General features: G+C 41.7%; 1 protein-coding gene across 1 annotated transcript; it reads right to left on the reverse strand.

The window, feature by feature from the left end:
* Nucleotides 1-2,246: 2,246 nt before the first annotated feature.
* On the reverse strand, nucleotides 2,247-15,712 carry ALDOB (aldolase, fructose-bisphosphate B). Its single transcript, XM_029203057.1, has 9 exons — nucleotides 15,577-15,712; nucleotides 10,946-11,067; nucleotides 9,946-10,157; nucleotides 8,859-8,913; nucleotides 7,755-7,915; nucleotides 6,777-6,860; nucleotides 5,730-5,904; nucleotides 5,113-5,312; nucleotides 2,247-2,775 (listed from the first exon to the last, which is right to left on the reverse strand). The coding sequence occupies exons 2-9, from the start codon at nucleotides 11,055-11,057 to the stop codon at nucleotides 2,680-2,682; spliced, it is 1,095 nt and encodes a 364-aa protein (XP_029058890.1). The 5' UTR covers nucleotides 11,058-11,067; nucleotides 15,577-15,712; the 3' UTR covers nucleotides 2,247-2,679.
* Nucleotides 15,713-20,436: the final 4,724 nt, after the last annotated feature.

Below are 20,436 nucleotides of genomic sequence, written 5' to 3' on the forward strand. Positions count from 1 at the left end.
TCACTTCTCCACAATTCCACATTGCCCTAGCTTCTCCCTGCCTTTTCTCTTTCCCCTCCTTTCTCATTTCTTCCTTTCTCCTCACTCATTTTCCTGCCCCTTCCCTCCCTTCTCTCCCTCTTCCTTTGCAGAGCAAAACCAAATTCCTCTTTTATTTCTCCCAGCATTTAGTAATTTTTTCTTGGCCTCGGCTTTTGCTCCTTATGCCTTCAAGGTATCATCTTCTCCCAGTGAATTATCAAAGTGTTTTCTCACACAAAGGCAGTTCCTTTTCTAAGAGTTCCTTCCCTTTTGTCACCCTGTGATGTCCAACCTAAATGTCACCTTCTCCCTTTCTGCCGCCAGCCATACTGACAGACTCTCCTCTACACTTCCCAACCCCCAGTCAATGGCATTTGTGTTTCTGACTTAGCCACTCAAACTTAATTGTCTGGTATGCAAATACCATGGCTACCCTAAAGCTGAAACTTCTTTTAATTACTTTCAGTGCCTACTACCAGGTTTTATTTTTAGTAGGTGTTCAAAAACTACTAGAATAAATCTGACAGTGTACCAAAAGCTAGGACGTAACTAATATATTCACTCAGTGATCACACAGTTAATAGGACCTGCAGTCTGTAACACTTGTCTTCATATTACCATGAGTGAAGGAAATTACTGGGGTTGAGGTTTCAAAGACAACTGTAGTGCTTTAGTCAGGAAAATATATCAGATGATAGCCAGGGAAAATGCATTATATAAATCCTCACGCTGAGTGAAATGTAATTCAGCCTTGACCAAAAGACATAAATAGCTCAGCCTTGATTATAAATTCATACCCAACCCATAAATGAGAATCTGAAAGGTTTCTTTACAACTTAGGGTCAGTGATGCTGAATAAGCTCTAGATAAAAATTTTCTGGCAGAAAAGCTTTGTCACACCAGGTGTTACCAGCATTTAGGACAGCTTAGCACATCAACTACTTGCTGACTGAGTGGATGAATACAAAAAGAAATGTAAAAGACCTATAGCACTGGTGGCAGAGGTATTGAACACTGCCTGTTGCCCTGCCCTTACCTTCCTCCATGGCCATGTGTCCATTACAGGAGAAAGAGACCGGAATTCTAATCTCTCAACTCTATCCTAAACCCCTAAATATATGACCTTCAGCAATTAATTTTTCTAGGCTTGGTTTTATCATCTGTAAAATGAAAGCCTTGGGTTAAATGACCTCTAAGGTAGGTCTGAATTGCTTATATGAATATATAGTAGTTGTTTTTAGACAATACAGATACGTGGAAATAAACACTCAAACATTGTAAGAGCATGTATGTAAAAATCTTCCCTGTGCCCCATTTCCAGGTCTTTTTCCTCAGAAGTCCTTTTGAACGAATTCTGCTTTATTATTCTAAATCATATGCTTATGCCTCTATTTCCTAATTTATTTACTCTAAATAATACCATTTATCTTTGTACTCTTCAAGACAAAGAACTTACTACCTTCTCCTATATTTTAATTATAGGTATGAATATTTTGATTTATATCCATTTCCCTTGTTACTTTAATAGACTTAAAGCACTGTTTTTTTTTTCAAAGCACTATTTCTTAATCCATCAATTTCAAGTAGTATCCTGACTCCCCACTAAGTAAATTAGTGTTCCCTTTGCTTTCCTTCACTTCTCCTCCCCCTGAATTTCCCACCTCCTGTCATTTAATTACTTTTTTTCCCACCAAAATCATTACTTTTATATTGTCCAAAGTTATAATGTTTAAATTCTCTCTTGTAACTATGGTGGTCTTTAATGCTTTTTCTATAGGTTAATTCTGAAAACTAGAAGTCAATAAGGTATAATTATGTGAATATTTCTTACTGCAAAATGAGGTAGTGTGCTTGGATGTGCAGAGGAAGATGCAGTCCTATGTCACCAACCTGGGCCACTTGAAGAGGAATGCTCCAAGCATCAGAGTCACAGTGATTCTTTTATTACACTCCATATGTTGCTTGAAATCATTTGACATTGTAGCTTGCTTCACATTATGAATAGCTTTCATTTCTAAATACCCTCAAACTTGAAATCTAGCTTGGTAGTTCTCAAACTTGGCTGGAGCGTGGCCTGAGTATCTGGGTTTTTAAATTGTGGTTATTCCAATGAGTAGCCAAAGTCGAGGATCCTGACCACTAACATCAGTCGCGTCTGTGGAGTCAAAGGTAATGAAATATATTGAGCCCTTTGAAAGCAAGAGCAAAAAGTAAAACTTGATACAAACTGAAGGTTTGTAGAACATTTTATTTCTTTTTTGGTTGCAGCTGTCTCTTTCATAACCTACCACTGCTAGGACTGTAAGACACAATTCTCTGCACTCAGCTTATGAGGTGTTTCATTTGGTTATGTGGATGGACAGTTGATACTGTTTTAAAGTTTATTCTTTTTTTAGATGGATACTGTGGGCCATGGGGAGCTGGAAGTGTTGTAAGAAAATCACTGTATGAAATTTCATCAGATCCTTGATATTCAGACTTAGGTTTCAATAACTGATTTTTTTCCTTGTGTCTAAGAACTTAACATGCATTGTGTTTCCAGTAGTTCCAACGTAATTTTGTCTAATTTCCAGGGTCAGTCGAAAGGTTGTTGTTTCCTTTCTGCCCTCCTACCAAGACACCTAGAAGCGCCAGAGCCTGGCTGGTCGGCCTCAGATTCTAGTAGGTATAGCAGGCTGTGAAGAGCGACTGGGTAGAAGCAGCACCAGAAGAGCCCGTGTGAACATACTGTCCTTTGGCTGCCTGGCAGTTAGCCTAAAAAACAAGTGTGATAGAGGAGACCGAGTTAGAGCAACCCTCTGCTTGACCCTCTTTGCTTCTCATTTGAAATCAGCTTCACCTTCATGTGAGTTTTCTCTGTACAGTGATTTTGCTAAATATTGCTGCTGATACCATTCCTTTCCTTCTATAATGTTACTTCCTTTTTTAATCCCAGTTTTCTGAGCATTTCTCAGGCAAGCCTGAGGTTGTGTTACTGAGAAGGTTTCTTTTTAGTACTAACAATATTGCAACAACAGTAATAGAAATTCAAGTTAAGAAACTTCTCACTCATATAGTGATAAGGAAATGGAAATTTCAGTCCCAATTTGGGAACCTTGGAATAGTTGAAATAGCCTGCTAGAAAACTGACCAGACATAAGGTCAAGCATCAAGCAGATGCAGCTAAAGCTTTACTATAGCAAAAAAAAATTTTTTAAAATACATTTTCCATTTTCTACTTATATTTGTCCATAAGAATATATAATTTTTATGTAGTTGTTATCATAATATCATTTGATACCCTGTGTAAATTCCAATTGAAGGTGAGTTAAGAATTATGAAACCTGTAATAATACTCAAATGCCACTTAGCAGTACCCCGTCTTCAAGTCTCTGTTGCTATTGTCCAATCTCTCCAGGACTTATTTCTACATCTACAGTGATTTTCAAAGTTAGGTTTCATGGACTTAAGCACTTGTTAGAAATGGAAATTCTCTAGCTTGACCCCAGAGCTTCTGAATCAGAAACTCTGTCGCTGGGTCCAGCCACCTACGTTTTAACACGCCCTTCAGGTGATTCGGATGCATGCTCAAGCTTGAGAACCGCAGCTCTAGATGATAAACTCAGCATCCCTTCTTCTGTGTGGATGACCCTTTTGAGCCTTACTTTCATAATCCCTCCATCCTATTAGCTATATTGGCTTCCCCCTCATCAGCCACACACCAGCACAGCCATATCCATCATCATCACAAGATAAAGCACTACTGTAAAATCTCACACCTCTCTTATGCCCCGAGATGATTTTTTTAGCTTCTCTGTACCCTTCCTTTCCTTTAGTGCCTCATCATCAAACTTCTGGCTACACCTGATTCCTTGCCCAGTCTCCTCTGTTATCAGCAAGCCGAATAAAGCTGTCAATCAAATTTTGGTACTGTTTCATCTCCCTGTTAAACTTGGATTCTTCAACCCTGCTCTTTCCCATTTAGGTTGATATGAATCTTGCTACATGCATACGAGAGCTATTAGGAACGTTCAGGATCTAAGTTAATGTACCACAAACTCTCGTTTCAGCTGCATCTTGCTTGATGCTTGGCCATAACCTCTGGTCAATTTCCTAGCAACTACTTCAACAGCTATTCCAAGTTCCCCACTGTAAAGACTGAAATCTCCATACCCTTATCATTCTCAACAGATGGCCTCACCTGTAATCAGTGATCAACCATTGCATCTCTCCACCTCTACAGACCTGATTCCAAACCCATTCTGTCTCTTCTTTCCTATCTCTCCCTCCTTTCTAAGACCTACTCTGCCACCCATATTTAATATTTAGTCTCATGCAGTACTGTTTCCTCTAAGTCCTTGTCCTCTTCTAATCTTTAATCTCTCCTCTGGCTCCTTCTGCTTTACAGTTAAACGTGACAATCTCTCCTATCTGGCTAAACTCTAAGCTCCCTGAAGGCAGTGGCTGTGTCTGCTTTGTTCACCCCAGTGCTTGGCTCCTAGTAGGTATTCAAAAAGCAATTTTAGTAGCTAAATAAGACCATTTTTTGTCCTCATTGTTCCTGGTAACCTTTCTGTGTCTTTTCCTGACAAGCGTCTTGAATGGGCACCTTTCCTTTACTGACCCTGTTTTGTTGAGGGTCACTGATATGCCCCTCAATGACAGTATCAGCCTTTTCTCTGCCTTAATTTTTAACCTCTTTGTAGCGTATTGTTATTGACCTCTTGAAACTTCATTCATTTGTTCCCAGAATCCTTGGTTCATCTTAATATATTATTGCTGCTTGTAATATATTATTGCTGCTTGTCTTGGTGGCTTCTCCTCTTCATCTTCCCAAAATAAAACGTGCCCCAGGTTCATTCCTTGGCCCTCTCATCTTCCCTCTAAAGTGTCTCTGTGGAAACTGTCCTTCAATCTACCATCATCAACTGTACTACCAGTGCAGATAATTCAAAACTCTGCAGCCTTAACCGTCCTACTCAGCTCTAATGCCACATTTGAAAATGCATGGTAGACAACTCTCTGGAGATACCTTCATGGCCTGAAGAAAGCAATGCAAGCAGGCCCCAAGTATCCACTTGATCAAGTAGATAAGAGGTAGTAGCATCTTACCAGGGCCCGCTTCATAAAAGCCTCCTGGGTTGCCTTCTTGTTTGCAGCCTTGCCACTCCAGGCAGCCAGTGCACTGGCCTGCAGGGCCCGTCCATAAGAGAAACTTAGTTTCCAGGGCTTTGGTAGAGGGCAAAGGTTGATAGCATTGAGGTTGAGAGTAGCATCCTCTTCACTCATGCCACCAGACAAAAAGCAGATGCCTGGAAGGAGAGAAGCCATTCCACACCACTGGTCCCAGTATGTACCCTGCTTGGAAAAGCAAGCAAGGAGCCTGAAAGAAATGTAATGTCTCAATCTTTCCTCCAATTGATTTGCATGGGACTAGGTTGGAGAAATTAGTTTGCCTTTGCTGAAGCTAGTTGGACTAAGGAGAGAAGGGTTTTAGTAAATAAGAGGGCAGTGAAATGTTGAGGAAATCAATGGATTGTGTGCATTTGGACAGACTCAGCATAGGTGGTATCATGGAGTTCAAGAGGGAAGTGCTGGCTGCATGTGAGATATCAGAGGTCTGTTTCATGGCTAGAAGCAGACTACTCCTGGACAAATGCAAATGCTTATGGCACTCCTTCAAAGAATAAGGACTAAGACCTCAAGTCAGAGAAGAAAGAAAACCTTACCAGGAACAGCTGCAGGAACAGTACGGTAGAGAGCTGTGACAGTGGCCATTGCCACCTGCTCTGGAGTATACTTCTTGGTGGAGGCATGTCCAGCAGTCACCATGTTGGGCTTCAAGAGGGTGCCCTCCAAGTAAACATGATGGTCATTCAGGGCCTTGTAGACAGCAGCCAGGACCTGAAGGACAAGAGGCCCAAATAGGTGAAACCTAGAGCCAGCCGTAGAGTTACCTGACCTTGACACTTCTACACTGCAGGGACACAGGATGAAGGAATTCCCATACGTTACTTGGCCAAAGCTTCCCAACCAGCCCCTAGGCTCAGTCAGGGTAATGCCTGCAAACCATAGCCATTGAGCACAGCCAAGTTGGCCTGTCCCTGCTGCCCCTCCCCTAACTGCTCACCGCATGGACTACCAGCATGGCTCTGCTTCCTAGAGGCCCTTCACTCCTTCCTTCCCATTACTCCCTTTGGTCAGTCAAACCTGCCTTAATTTAGTTAGTTGGGGACATGTAAACTGGCCTCCATTCTCCATCCCCATAGAAGCTGAGTGATCATAAAAATAAACATTTTAGAGACAGAAGTGCTTTCAGATCTCATTTCAGTCTACCTCATTTTGCAAGTAGAGAAACTGAGGACTCTCTTAATCTCTTACAGATATATTGTGGCTAATTTAAAGTCACATGTGAAAAAATTACTTTCTAATTATATTTTCTCATGGGAGCCTCAGCTTATTTTAAAGTTTCTTAGTTTAAACATAATGGAACTGAGGTCCAAAAAGGTAGTATGACTTGCCCCAGGTCCCACAGCTGGGAACACGGATGCTCAAACCCTAACCTTGGTAATGCAGATCCTGTGCTTTTTCATAAGGAGTGTACCATGTGCCCAAAAAAGTACAAGGTTTGATAATACCTCTTTACCTTCTCAATGCTACACAGTGATTCTAACTGTAGAATACCTCATATATAACAGCTGATATATGTTAAGTAACAACGGTTGTTTAAAACAGATTTTTCAACTGGCATTGGGACCTTTATATTTAAGACTTACCTTCTCAGTAACATACTGGCAGTGTTCCATGTCATGGTCTCCATCAGCAAGTACCTCTGGTTCAACAATGGGTACTAGCCCATTCTAAAAAGGAAAATGGAGTGGACAGAATGAAGCTCTGTTCACTAGGATCCTTTCTTTAAGAAGATATTTAACAGTTGTAATTGGTACAAGGTTGAAGCTCTTATGGAGATATACATATAGGTGACTTAAAGGCAATGAAATTTAATGGGATGTCTAGTAAGCATTTGTGGCTTAGCCAAAAAAGAACAGTGAGGGAAAAAAAGTTTTCCTGGAAATGGGGTAAAATAAATTCAATTTATTTTCTTAATTTCTATATCTTATTCTAGAGACTAATCTAACTAAATCAGAACCTAGCTGTCACCCTTTTAGGGCCGTCAAGCTTAAATCACCAATAAAGATGCCTCTTGTATGAATTAACTAAGGAATTCAAGCAGAGTTTACAATTCTGACTGGGAAGCTCCAGGTACCCAGAACTCAGGTAACCTCAGCATAGCACCTGCACAAGCAAATCAGACTTAACCTGGATCCCAGAGACACTTCAACATATGTTGGAAACTTTAGCATCAAGCTACCATCCTCCAAGAAATTATATGAATTGGAAGCAGATCAAAGCTGTCACCCTTGAGCTGGGGACTTAAGAGGATCATGTCCTTGGACATGGTGGAGCATAGACAAGCAGATGCCCTGCCCTCAAGAGCCTATGCTTTTAAGACTCAGTTTACAGTGCTTTGGTAGAGGGCTACACTTGATGGCATTTGCCTTTTGGACTCATAGTTGACTTGTGGAACCAAATCTTACCCTACTACACCTAGTAAAAGCAGTGAAAAATGCCATCAGGATATACTGGTGAGAGAAAAGGAGGGGGATCACGTGTGGTTACAGTAAAATTAGAAAGACGGGCTTTGAAGAAAGCTTTCGCTTCCTGTACTTTAGCCCAAAGGGAAGGAAAAGCACCTGCTGACAGATGCTGGCATAGCGGGCCAGGGTGTTGGCATTTTCCTGGATAGCAAGGTGGGATGGACACTGGTTGTCAATCTTCAGCACAGCACGCCACTTCCCAAAGTTAGCACCATCTTTCTTATACTGAGCACAGCGTTCAGAAAGGCCATCAAGCCCTGCAAGTCACGAGAGAGAAAGGCTTCTCTGCACCCCTGACCCCTGGGGCTGCTGATAAAGTGAAGTTCACCCTTGGCTTAGCTTTCAGTCATACAGCTTGAGGACCCAAGACATCCATGCAAAGAAATATTACATCCAGCAAAGAAATAAACATCCCAGTACTGAGCCAAAAGACCTGGGTTAATAAATACGGTTTTGACATATAATACATATTGGATAAGAAGAATAAAGGGAACTAATATTTATTTAGTACTTACTTTGCTCCAAGGCATGATTCTAGGCATTTTGCACACCTTATCTCATGTAATAATCATAACAAACCTAATAGCTGTTATACTGTTATGACCTAATAGTCATATTACACAACCTTCACAGTTGTATATTCATTTTGCAGATTTGGAAACTGAGGCTCTGAGAGGTAAAGTAACTTCACCAAGTTTGACAGAGCTGGGATTCAAATTCTGCTTAGATAATCCAATGCTATGGTTCATACTTGTCTACTTGGGCAGTGATGTACCTTGCAAAATTATCTAAGCAGTAAGTGATGGAAGCAGCATTCAAACCCAAGTGTGTCTGATCCCACAGCTTGGACTCTTTCCTCTCTACTGATGCTAGATTTTTCTAAAATAATATTCCCAAGTATAAAATATCTTCTCTGTGCAAGACACTGTGATGAGCACTCTATGTACATTGTCTAATTTAATCCCCACAACTATTCTGCAAAGTAGATATTGTTATCCCATTTTAACTGAGACTCAGAACATTTAAGTGACTAGCCTGAGGGCACACAGTTACTAAATAGAGGAGCTGGGGCTGAAGAACAGGTGTGTGGCTCTAAAACCAGTGTGATAATTCATATTTTGTTTTCCCTCAATCACTTCTTTGCTTCCTTCATTTCTGGCATATACTGGCATGATTCATATCAGTGGGCAATGTCCTTACCTTGAATGGTGGTTTCCTTGTTTGTTCCTGCAAGGGGAGCACCTCCTTGGTCTAACTGTGAATATAAATAATTAACAAGTTATTAGCAGGTGTCAGGTATCTCAGTAAAACACAAGCAGAGCCCCTGGTGCTAGATATTAGTTCTCATCTTTCACAAACCAAGAAGTTGAATTAGGAAGGTATTGTATATTAGGCATTGAGGGGACACAACTCAGTCCATAGCAGAAGGGAAGTTACCTGGAAAGAACAATGTAAGACTGTCAACCCTAAGAGGAGGGAAAGTATAGAAAGCACAGGGCTGGAGCTTGGAAAGTAAGAAGTAATCTCATAGTACCTGGGATGCAGAGGTGCCATGTAAGAGCCACTTCCTTTAAATTATTCATTCATTTATTCAAGACATTTATTGAGCACTGCACATGCCAAGCCCTATGCTATTACAGGAGATAAGAAGAATAAGGATGCAGCCTCTACTCTCAGCATAACAGAGGCTAAGGTCATGAGCCCAAGAGGTAGACAGTCTGGGCCTGAACTGGCTCCAATTTTGCCTTGCTGTGGGCAAATTATACTAGTTGTAATTCTGTTTTCTATCCTCATCTCTAAAAGAGGGATAATAACTGAGTTTACCTCCAGAGGTTGTGAGGAGTAAATGAGTGCTTGGAGTTGTAAGCACCTGACAAACACTAATGATCACTCGAGAAGTTCACGTAGTTTTGGAAGACCCAGTTACAATAGAACAGTAAGCATTTTAACAATAACAGCTATCATGAACTAAATAATAAGGGTGTGACAGGAACTGTTTTACAAACTCATTTCATCCTTATAAGAACCTGATGAGGAAGGTACTATTATTCCCATTTTAGAAATGAAAAAAATTGAGACACAAAGAGATTAAGTACCTCGTAGAAAAATGGTTGAAGGAAGAGGGTACTGGAAAGGTCTAGAAGAGGATCTGGTTTTCAGTGGGAAGGTGATGATGGAAAGGAGTGAGAAGAGCAATTAGATGATGAGAGTGGTCCTCGTGTTGGCCGTGACTCAGCCACTGTGTTGGGAGTGGGCCTGTGGTGAGGTGGGAGCAAGATGTATTCACCTTGATTCCCACCACGATCCCTTTTTCCTTGAGGATGTCTCTGAACAGCCTTCCCTGGCTGTCCTTCTGGTAGAGGGTCTCATGGAAAAGGATCACGCCCCCAATGCTCTGGCTGATGGAATCATCCACGGTGAAGAGGATTTCGCGGAACTGCCGGCGGTTCTCTTCAGTGTTCTCCACCTTGATCCTCTGCAGGCGGCTCCCCATGGTGCCTATGTGGGCGGGTAAAGGCAGCAAAAGGAGCAAGCCAGGGCTCCCCTGCCGCCTTCCTCCATGCCAGCTAGTGACCCTCACCAGGATGGACAGCAACACTCTCTTTTTTATTCAGATCATCAGAGCTCCTGCCTCGTTTTCTGTCTCCCCAGGGAAAGACTGTTGTTGCTGTCAGGATGCTGATGAGGAAGTGCATGGTCTGGTCGTGTCAGGGTCAGGGTGGAAGCCACCATAGGGTCCAAGTGGGGCTGCACAGCCCTCAGGCCTCTCTGGTCCAGCCCTGATCTGACTGGATATACAGACAGTGGAAGGAGGGGTAGGGCAGGCTCTTGACCTCTCTGGCTTCTATAATTTTATGGTGGACCATGCAGGCCACCGCAGCTCTCCCGTGTGCCATCCTGAGCTGCTCTCAGTCACAAGCGCTGCCCTGTTCCTGATGTGGACGTTTCCCTGCTCTCAGTGCCCTTCCTTGGCTGACTTTACACTGACTTGTCATTAGCGGCAGAGGTCTCATCCTGCTTACTGAGTTCCTGGCCTTGCTACAGCTTGGATTCAAATGATCCCTGGCAAGGGGGTCTTAAAATGGAGGGCTTGAGCCTGTTTGCTTGGTGTTCAGAAATGTGCCTTCTGGAATGACAAGACTCAAAAGGGAGTGAGTCTTCCGCTCCCACTCCTGTGTATATAAACCTTTACTTCCTCTGAGAGGAAAGAGAATATGATTATCAAGTTGCCTTTGCTAAGTGTAGAATCAAGAGTATGGTTGTTGTGTGATGTTTCTTGCACTCACCTACAGACTCATCTGCAGCCAGGATCCCCTTCCCACCGGCAACAATGCACTGGGCAATCTCTGAGAGCTCCTTCTTCTGTTCTGAAGTGAGGGCTGGAAATTGGCAGGCCATGGTGACAGGTCTGGAAAAGAGTGCAGGAGAGTTAGCTGTGAACAGAACTGTGGGTCGCTCAAATGGACTAATGACCAAGACAGCAGGTGTGCAGAAGAGCTCCACAGGCCCCTCTGACATTTCTGGTCCATTTCCACAACTGGCTAAATAAATGAGGTCTGTTCTGTTTTGGGTTTTTCCCCCTTAAGCCTAACTAGCTGCGATTAGCCATAATGGATGAAGGTGGGATGACAAATTTCATGGTGATCCTGAAAAGAATGCCTTTCAGGAAACTTTTGGGATCACTGATCCTGAGACCGAACCAGCTAATGAGTATCCACTTAAATCTGACAAACAGAGGGCATGGCAGTAATTGACTATCTCTTTATTCTATGGATTCCTGGTACCATCAGGGGTTGGATGGCTTGAGGCCAGGACAGTGAGGCTTTCAGCCTCTGCGGCCATTCCTCACTTTGCTCTGTTAGCCTGTAGTCCCCGCAGAGTATTCTCTAGGCAGCAAGCTTGAGAGGAGAAACCACTATTTGCCCTTGAATTTAACCTCCCTTCAACTTTGAGACATAGAGGGTGGGGTGTGTCTCCTTTTTCTTATATTCAACCACCTATGAGACCGTTTGGGGCAGATGCAGAGGATTTTCCCTAAGCATTTCTGGGCTGGAGATTCCCATTAGCTCTAAGGATGCCGACGTCATATGTTGATTCCTGCTCCAGTAATTCGCAGCTTCACTGCTTTAGCAAGGAGAGACTGGCTCAAAGATCCCCTATCCAAGCAAGTTCTTAGCAGTGGTCATTTGAAGGGGATCATTGCTCGTGTTCGGCCGCCACTTTGGGCTAGTCTTGAAGATGCAAGCTCACAGGACTCTTATCTTGGATGTAGAAAGAATGGTTTTGCATACGTTGGATTATCAAAGAATAAAAATGGTAGTAAAGATTATCTTGAGCGATTTCCTATCCAACCCTGTGGCCTCCTCCTTTCCCCAGTCTCCTCTCCCCTCATACACTCATACACAGGGTAGATGCCCTGTGTCTGCTTTCTACTTTCTGGAAGCCAAGGGACACCTCAGTTCTCTTTTGATCCATTCGACAATGAGGTAACCAGGACAGGTATTATCTTCATTAATTAATGAACAAGCTAAGACTCCGAGAAGTTAACTGACTTGTCCAAGGTCCCAGCTAGGATGAGGCAGAGTCCCCCACCCAGTTCTCCTTCTCATGGCAAATTGATTTCTTCACATTTTCTGTATCCCTTCAAGGTAGGCTCTCAGAACTCTGTCCCTTGATATGAGAAGTCAATGGCTACTGAACTAATTCCTGAGACGGTATAACTAATGGCACTCTTACTGTGGCTACTCTCACTTCAATACTTAACCCCAAGGAATGGAACCACGATGCTGTCATTGGGGTACCAGGACAGGTTAGTGGGCAATGATTTCTAAAGATGATTTTCCAAGGCCCTTCACATCCCAGCCAACTGAAGATAGTATTTCTTCTGTTTATATATTAATTCCTAAATTGTAGTCAGGGACTGTTAGCTTTGGACCTGGCTACCAGATCTTCATGGCAGATAAAAGCCAACCTGAGGTTGGTAACCTTCAGGCCAAAGTACAAATTTTCTCTCAGTTTAGATATCTGCACAAAGGAATTGACAACTACCAAAAAAATAATGATGTTTCCTTAATGAAATAAAAGGGAAACATAGCCCAATAATAGCAAATGATCATTTATTGCCAAGCACTCTGCTAATCGCTTTACATGCACTATAAAATTTATTCCTCACAATAATGTCAAAAGGTAGTCAGACTTCCCCCTTCTCCCACCCTCTGCCATATAATAGATAAGGAAAGAATATAAGACAGTTTAATTATTTGTCCAAGGACAAATAGCTGATAAGGCACAAAGCTGGGATAAAGGGCAGTACTAGTACTCCCTCTTTCAAGTAAAGAGTGAGACTGATGAAAGTAATTGGCCTTTGGATGACTCTAATGTCCTTGATGACACCCCCAGAGTACCCAAAATCATTGGGCTGTGGATCATTATCCTCACATCACATTACCAATTCATAAATATCTGACACGTTCACATGGAAGTAGATCAGACAGACCTGGGCTCAAGGACCAGCTCTGCCTCCTCTTCACCGGGACCATGGGCAAGGTGGTAACTTCTCTGAGTCTTAGCTTACTATGGATTAAATGGCTATAATATCTGCTCTGGTTGTCTCACTGCCAAATGGATCACATGTAATCTGTGAGCACCCTGCTCATTGTAGTTGCTCAGAATATATTTGTTGAATCACATGATAAACATGAAGATGCTTTATAATGCATTATGAAAATGTCAGGTATCAGTATTTCTCTCTTTTTTAATTTAAAAAAGTAATTGCCTAAGGGACTTCCATATTTCTGTTTACTACCAAGCTATTTTCTTCAGTCTGAGTGTGCTGACTCAACCAGAAAAGAAAAACAGAGAAAAGGTCAAATTGAACAAATACTGTTTATGAGAAGTTAAACTTCTACAGAGGGATTAAAGTTCTGTACCACATCAGCACAAATGTTGCTTTCCTGTTAATCATAAAACAGGGTCACAGGCCACTGTTCACCACTGGAAGAGAGGAGGCCAGCTGGAAGTGGGCAATCATAGAGAATGATTTCTGTGCCCCTAAGCCTCTGCTTACTGAGGTCTCAAGCCAACTTTTTAAAAAGTGTGACAGGAAGTTGTTCGCATTATATGATTAAGTAAAAAAATAAAGCAAGTTTCAGAAAAGTATGCAATACATAATATCACCCTTTTTTTAATTAAAAAAATGGTATACACACATACTGTTCATGGGTCTATATAAGCAGATAATAACCACACTGAGGTTACTCCTGGGGAATGAAACAGGGTGGGGTGACTCACAGTTCACTTTATGGATTTTTTGTAATGTTTGATTTCTCAGAGAGTAAGTTTATATATTACATTATTTACTATACATAATATATTAACAGGTAATATTGATATATATGCAAATCTGGGAGAAGGTTGTGAGTACAAACATATATGAATAGAGGGCAACCACAGAAAAACAGAGCTACAAGTAATCTCAGAGATATCTGTATCAACCCTGCTAACTTTAGAGATGAAGAAATTGAGGCCCAGGAAGAATATGTCTGATGCCCCATCTAAGTTGTGATGTTTCAGGACTGTAAATCACATGCTACTGGCTTATGACTCGGAATTCTTTTCCCAATCCTTCTTTAGCAGAATAACAGATGAAATCCTATAGTATAATTCTTTCTGCCTTCTTTGAAGAGGTTCTGTGAAAATATAATAATTTGTAAAATACCAATATTTAACTCCTGGAGAAATATAAGGGAGTAGAAAATCCATTTGCTTCTCCATGTACAAGGCAGATAGAGTTTCAAGAAGACATACATGAAGGGCTTATTCACTGAAAGCCCATGATTGTCAGGCACTGCATGCAGCACTTTTTTATAGACAGATGCAGGAAGATGCCCACAGCTTCGTTACATATCTGATGCCACAGTGGTAAGTACAGTGAGATGCTCTCGAACAGCCTGATCCTTGGAGCCTTTGAACACACATGGAGCAGCTCAGAAAGAGACCTGAGTGTTGCTCTTTCCTCTAAATTGGCACCTAAGCCAAAGGAACTCCTAGGTTTACAGCAACTACACTCCATTCCCTGCCCCAGCACCTCAGGTCTAGTCTGGGCCTGGGTTGTCTGCAGATGAGCCTTGGCTAAAGTGATGGTGGCAGCAGCGCTAGAGTCCCTGCTGGATCCACATTAGCTAACGGAACCCTAGGTAACTATGTAAAGAGAAGTTTATTTTAAAAGGCAACATATCCTCACCTATTCTTCAGATAGTAGAACAAATGTACCAAAATACATCAGCAGCTTTTGATTCCAAATATCTGAAGCTGTAGGATCTTCAGAGTAGGAAATGTCATAGAAATTATCAAACAAGGGAAAGGTTTGACAATTCATAATCAAAGGATGACTATACTCTGTGATGCCTGTTCCATTTTCTCGTTTGAGCAGTGGGTGAAGACGAAGGGCAAAACAGGCCAAGAGTTCATTTCTGCGACAAAGAAACTTCAGTGCTAGTACTAGTAGGTGTGGGAAGAGAATGAAGAAAATGACATAAGGCGATAGATATGTAAATAAATCATCGGAATAAGCAGTTGTTATGGAGGGAGTAGAAATGAACAGGAATCTCAAACACTGAGTAGAGCCCAACCAAACAGGAGTATTCAAGATGTTTTTCCTTCGCCAAAGCCTCAGAAGAGCCCTCCTACAGGTAACACTGGTAACTGGCATCAATCCTGAGCATTTGCCACCACTCAAAGAGCCAGGGGAGGTAGGGAGAAAAACAATCATTTCAGCAGATCACCATGTTTTCAGCCACCATCACATTTTTCCTGAAAACAAAAGCAAACAAACTTTCCCCTCGCCAGGCTTAGCGCTATCATTAACCCCTGACTCTCTGGTGCAGTCCTGAGAGACAAAGGAAGTTCTTTTACTTACAGTTTGAGAGAGGAGAGTCCTCTTAGATCTGTCAGAAGCTGTGGATGAGGCAGCAGCTGCCAAATAGGATGAATCTTCAGGAACACACAGTTTTTATAGACTTCTCACCCAAGGGTTTTTTTTTTGTTTGTTTTGTTTTTTGTTTTAACTTTTACCCTCCCCTTCCCACCTTGGCCTGGTAGAGAGGTGTTTAACCAATAACTCTGATTGGCTCATAAACAGCCAATCCTTCTAATCACGCTCACACACTCTCTGTACTCACAGAATGTTAAAGCTATAAGGGACACCTGGAGACCTTGTAGTTCTCAATCCAGACTCTTCATTTTACAGGTGAGGAAACGGAGACACAGAGGATTAGGATCAGTAATGCAGTGAGTGGATGACTGGGCTCTGGAGTCCACCAAGGAGAACTGGGAAGCACGTTAGCTTAGCTCCAGCACTTACTACACACATTACCTTGGTCAAGTTTTTTTCACTTCTCTGAGCCTGAGTTTCCTCCTCTCTAAAGTGGGATCTGAATTTCACAAGAGCATTAAGTGAATTTATAAAGTACCTGCATATAGGAGGCATTCAAAGATCCTTCCCAGTTCCCCCAAACCAAGCTGGGCTCCCTGATGTTTTTAATGTCAGAACACAGTATCTTTTACTCTATTCTCATTCTCTCTCAACCTGTACATTTTTGTCTTTAAAGGTGGTAAAAACTAGAATAAAACTTAAAGTGACTGATGCAAGCCATCAGCTCCCCTAGTTACAGCACTGTCTAGGTACAAGTTCATTCTACAGGGTTTTTTCTCTGAGCATTAAACCAAAGTCTAATTCAAGAAAAGGCAAATAAAAATAGTGTATGCTTCCTGAGGCAAATAATCAAATAAAAGTAGTGGAGGAATCTAAGAATAATGGAATGACCATGATCACAGGAAAGTATACATTCTCAGGAACACATTCCTTTGGAATAACTCATAAAATAGGAGAAAAGACACTAAAAAACCAAAGTGCTCTATGGTATAAAGTGTAACACTATAATGAGTGAAATATCAATGAAAAGAAGGAAAAAGAAAGCAGGGAGCTGGGTTGTCTAAATAGAGCTGAAGCTCAGACAGCTTCTAAAAGTGGAGAGTGTTAGACACTGAAGGTGATTATTGAAGGAAATTGAAATGTTTGGAGCACAAAACTGAGGCTCATTTGTCTGGGGAAGTTTGGCCAAGGTCTGTCCTAAGGGTAACCAAGCTTTAGACCAGCTGAAGTTCCCATCAGCTCTCTTGACTCCACCTGCCTCCACAAGGCACACTTTTTGGTTTCCCCATCTCCACCTGGTGCTTGATTCATCAGACCAAGATGATTGATCTGGGGACATGTTAGATCTCATCAAATTTGATTTTGTTAAAGGAGAAAGGAGGAATAAGAGGAGGATGCTGATGAAAGAATGGAGACTGGGGTTAGTGATCATTGTTGGGGGCCAGGGCTGGGGTGGTCAGAACCGTAACTGAAACATTTTACCTGCTGAGAAATGCATGGTAGAAATAATTTTCCTTAGGCTACTAGTACTAATTATTCTTGTTACAACAATGACAACAATAATAATAGTTGTTCTTTGAAGTTCTATGATGCACCTGGTTCTTTTTATACATGATCTCTAATCTCAGCACCTCTCTGAGGAAAGGTTTATTAGCCCCACTTTCTGGATAAGGAAACTTTGGTTCAGAGAGGTCAAGTAACTCGCCTAGAGTCACAGGACAGGTAGAGGGAGTGCCTGTCTCACTGCAAGTCAGTTGTCTAAAGCAGAGCTGCTTACGTTTTGGTGACCTCAGACTGCAGAGATTAGTTCTTTCCCTCTCCACCTCCCAGCAGCTTATAACCTTGGACGTTAAAACTATATTAATCAGGGAAGAATGACTTGCATCGGCAGACCTAGAGGGGCCCTGATCTGCTGAGCATCGTTGCACGTGAACAGCAGACTGGCCAGGCATGTCCGAGGAGCATAAGTACACCTGTCCCTGAGTGGTGCCACCTGCTGCTGCTCCCATTGCATCAGCATTTGGCCACTTCCAGGGTCTGATGTGCAGCTGAAACTCAAAGTTCAGTAAAGCAAGGATAAGGCTTAATGGACCTTAGAGAAACAGCAACTCCTGAGGAACACAGACTGCTTGCAGCTTTTTTTTCGGTACGCGGGTCTCTCACTGTTGTGGCCTATCCCATTGCGGAGCGCAGGCTCAGAGGCCATGGCTCACGGGCCTAGCCACTCCACGGCATGTGGGATCCTCCCGGACCGGGGCACGAACCCGTGTCCCCTGCATCGGCAGGCGGACTCCCAACCACTGCGCCACCAGGGGAGCCCTGCTTCCAGTTTTTTAAATCTCTTAACTCAGTAAAATGTTCAAAATTGATATATCATGATATGTGGATTTGGAGGCTGTGAAACATTGTGGAATCCCCCAACCTCTTTAGTCCTCAGTTTCACCATCTGTAAAATGGGCTAGTAATGCCTCCATCAGAAACTGATTAAGAAGATGAATGAAACAACACAGGACTAGGGATTTAGTACAGTTATTTCATTAAATAATTGGACCTGAACGTATAATTCTGATTTAGAGGCCTCCGAATGCAGACTCTTCTCACAGGCAATAATAAGATGGTATCATTCAGGATCATTACTTTCAAAACCTCCAACAACTGCCTCATTTATTCTCCACTGTCTGCCCCACTCTAGATACTTCCAATTCAAATATGATTTTTACATGAGTTAAATGTATTCATGCACAGTATGAGGTCTGAGTCCACAAACTTGCACGTGCAAATAAATCTCATGTTTCATAGAGTTATACTCACTGTAGTATTAGTAACATTATAGACAAAGAACTTTCATAAAAACGGGCTACATCTACACAATGCAAGGAAGAACCATGGATGGATCAACATGACATTTAAAAACATCGTTTCTAATTTGTGGGACAGACATTTTTCTTATTGTATTGCAACCTGCTTTGGTGGCTGGGATGGTTTCAGGACCCTGAAACCAGCAGTCACTATCTGGGTCACAGAGGTAGGGCTAGTTGTTATCTCAGCATATTTCACAAAATTGTTATTGAGGTTCTGTGTGTACGGCACTTTGTTAGCTACAGGGACCTTTTGTAGAGAATAGAAGATGAATAAGACTGGCCTGTTCTCAAGAAACTTATAAGAGATGGGAGGAGAGGGTTGAGGTCAGAATCAAAGTAAACCAAACCAAGTAAGAGAACGTACATGAAAGTATCAAGAGACAGTTGTGGCGGTGGTTGTTATTGCAGTGTTCATGGAAGACTCTATGAAATACATGACTGAAAAGTCTAGATAGTCTGGATTTTTACAAGTCTAGGTCATCTTCCATATCAACTGATTCAGCCCATCAGACTACAGAACCTATGTGGGTCTCCCCAGCATCCGGCACCATGCCTAAAGCACAGTAGTCACACAATCAATTTTTGTGAATAAATGAATCAATAAATATATGAATGCTTTCTCATCAATCTCAGAAAAGTCTGGAGTTACTGTCTTATAATTCTTATCCCAGAGAACTTTGAAATAATTAAGAGGTAGAATATGACCATTACTTTCTTCTAAAACTATACTAGGTTCTGAAAGCTCTTCTATCACTGTTTATTTGGAATTTCACAGGCATCCAGGCTGCAGCTCCCCTGAAATGGTACACATGAACCACGGCCCCCTCTTCCCTTCTAAAAAAAATTGTGGTAAAATACACATAATATAAAATGTACCACCTTAACCATTTTTAAGTGTTCAGTAGTGTTCATTACATTTACACTGTTGTGCAACCAATCTCCAGAACACTTTCCATATTGCAAAACTAACACCTTATATCCATTAGACAACAACTCTCCACTTCCCCCTCTACCAGCCCCTGGAGACTATCTTTCTACTTTCTCTCTGAATTTGACTTCTCTACATATCTCATATAAGTGGAATGATACAGTTTTGTATTTCTGTGACTGGCTTATTCACTTAGCATAATACCCTCAAGTTTCATCCATGTTGTACCACATGTCAGATTTTCCTTCTTTTTAAAGGCTACATAATATTCCAGTGTGTGTGTATACATATCATATATATATATATCACATTTATAGGATATAGAGATATAGATATAGATATCACATTCTGCTTATCTCTTCATTGGTCTGTGGACACTTGGGCTGCTTCCACCTTTTGGCTATTGTGAATAATGCTGCTATAAACACGGGTGTACACTTATGTCTTCAAGACTGTGCTTTCAATTCTTTTATGGTCCCTTTATTAATTTAGCAGCTTGATTGAAAAAGAAGTCACATACTATATAATTCACCTATTTAAAGTGTACAATCCAATCATATTTGGTATATTCACAGAGTATTAAATGTCAGTTTGTAAGAGAAATGTGGTAGGTTTTTTAAAAGCTCAGAATCTGAGGGTGTAAGTTTAAAGCATCAGAATGAAGCCCAGGGCCAAGAGCCATTTGGGTGCAGCAGACATGGGGCTGGAAGAGTCAGGGATCACCTTGCATTGCCTCATGGTGATTTTTTTCTATATCACTGTGAAGTCTGAATTCCATGTATTCTAGGAAGACTAGAGTGCCTGTGTATGCTTACGTAACTCAGGTAAGTAAATTTAAAGTTATCCAAACTCTAGGGTTTAGAATACCACCCCCTTGAGACTAGAGAGAAAACTGAAACTTGAAATGTGATAAAGAACTTGAGGTTTTCCTTGCCTGAGGAAATGTGTATGTGCAGTTAGGATGCTGCACAGGCAGAGTGAATTGGAAAGAATGGGCTGGAGAATTTCAGAATTGCTGAGTGAGCAGTACTTATCTGACAGGAAAGAGTTACACTG

Source organism: Monodon monoceros, unplaced genomic scaffold (genome assembly GCF_005190385.1).
Source record: "Monodon monoceros isolate NGI ecotype Baffin Bay Population unplaced genomic scaffold, NGI_Narwhal_1 Super_Scaffold_5, whole genome shotgun sequence".
In the NCBI taxonomy this organism is placed as follows: Eukaryota; Metazoa; Chordata; class Mammalia; order Artiodactyla; family Monodontidae; genus Monodon; species Monodon monoceros.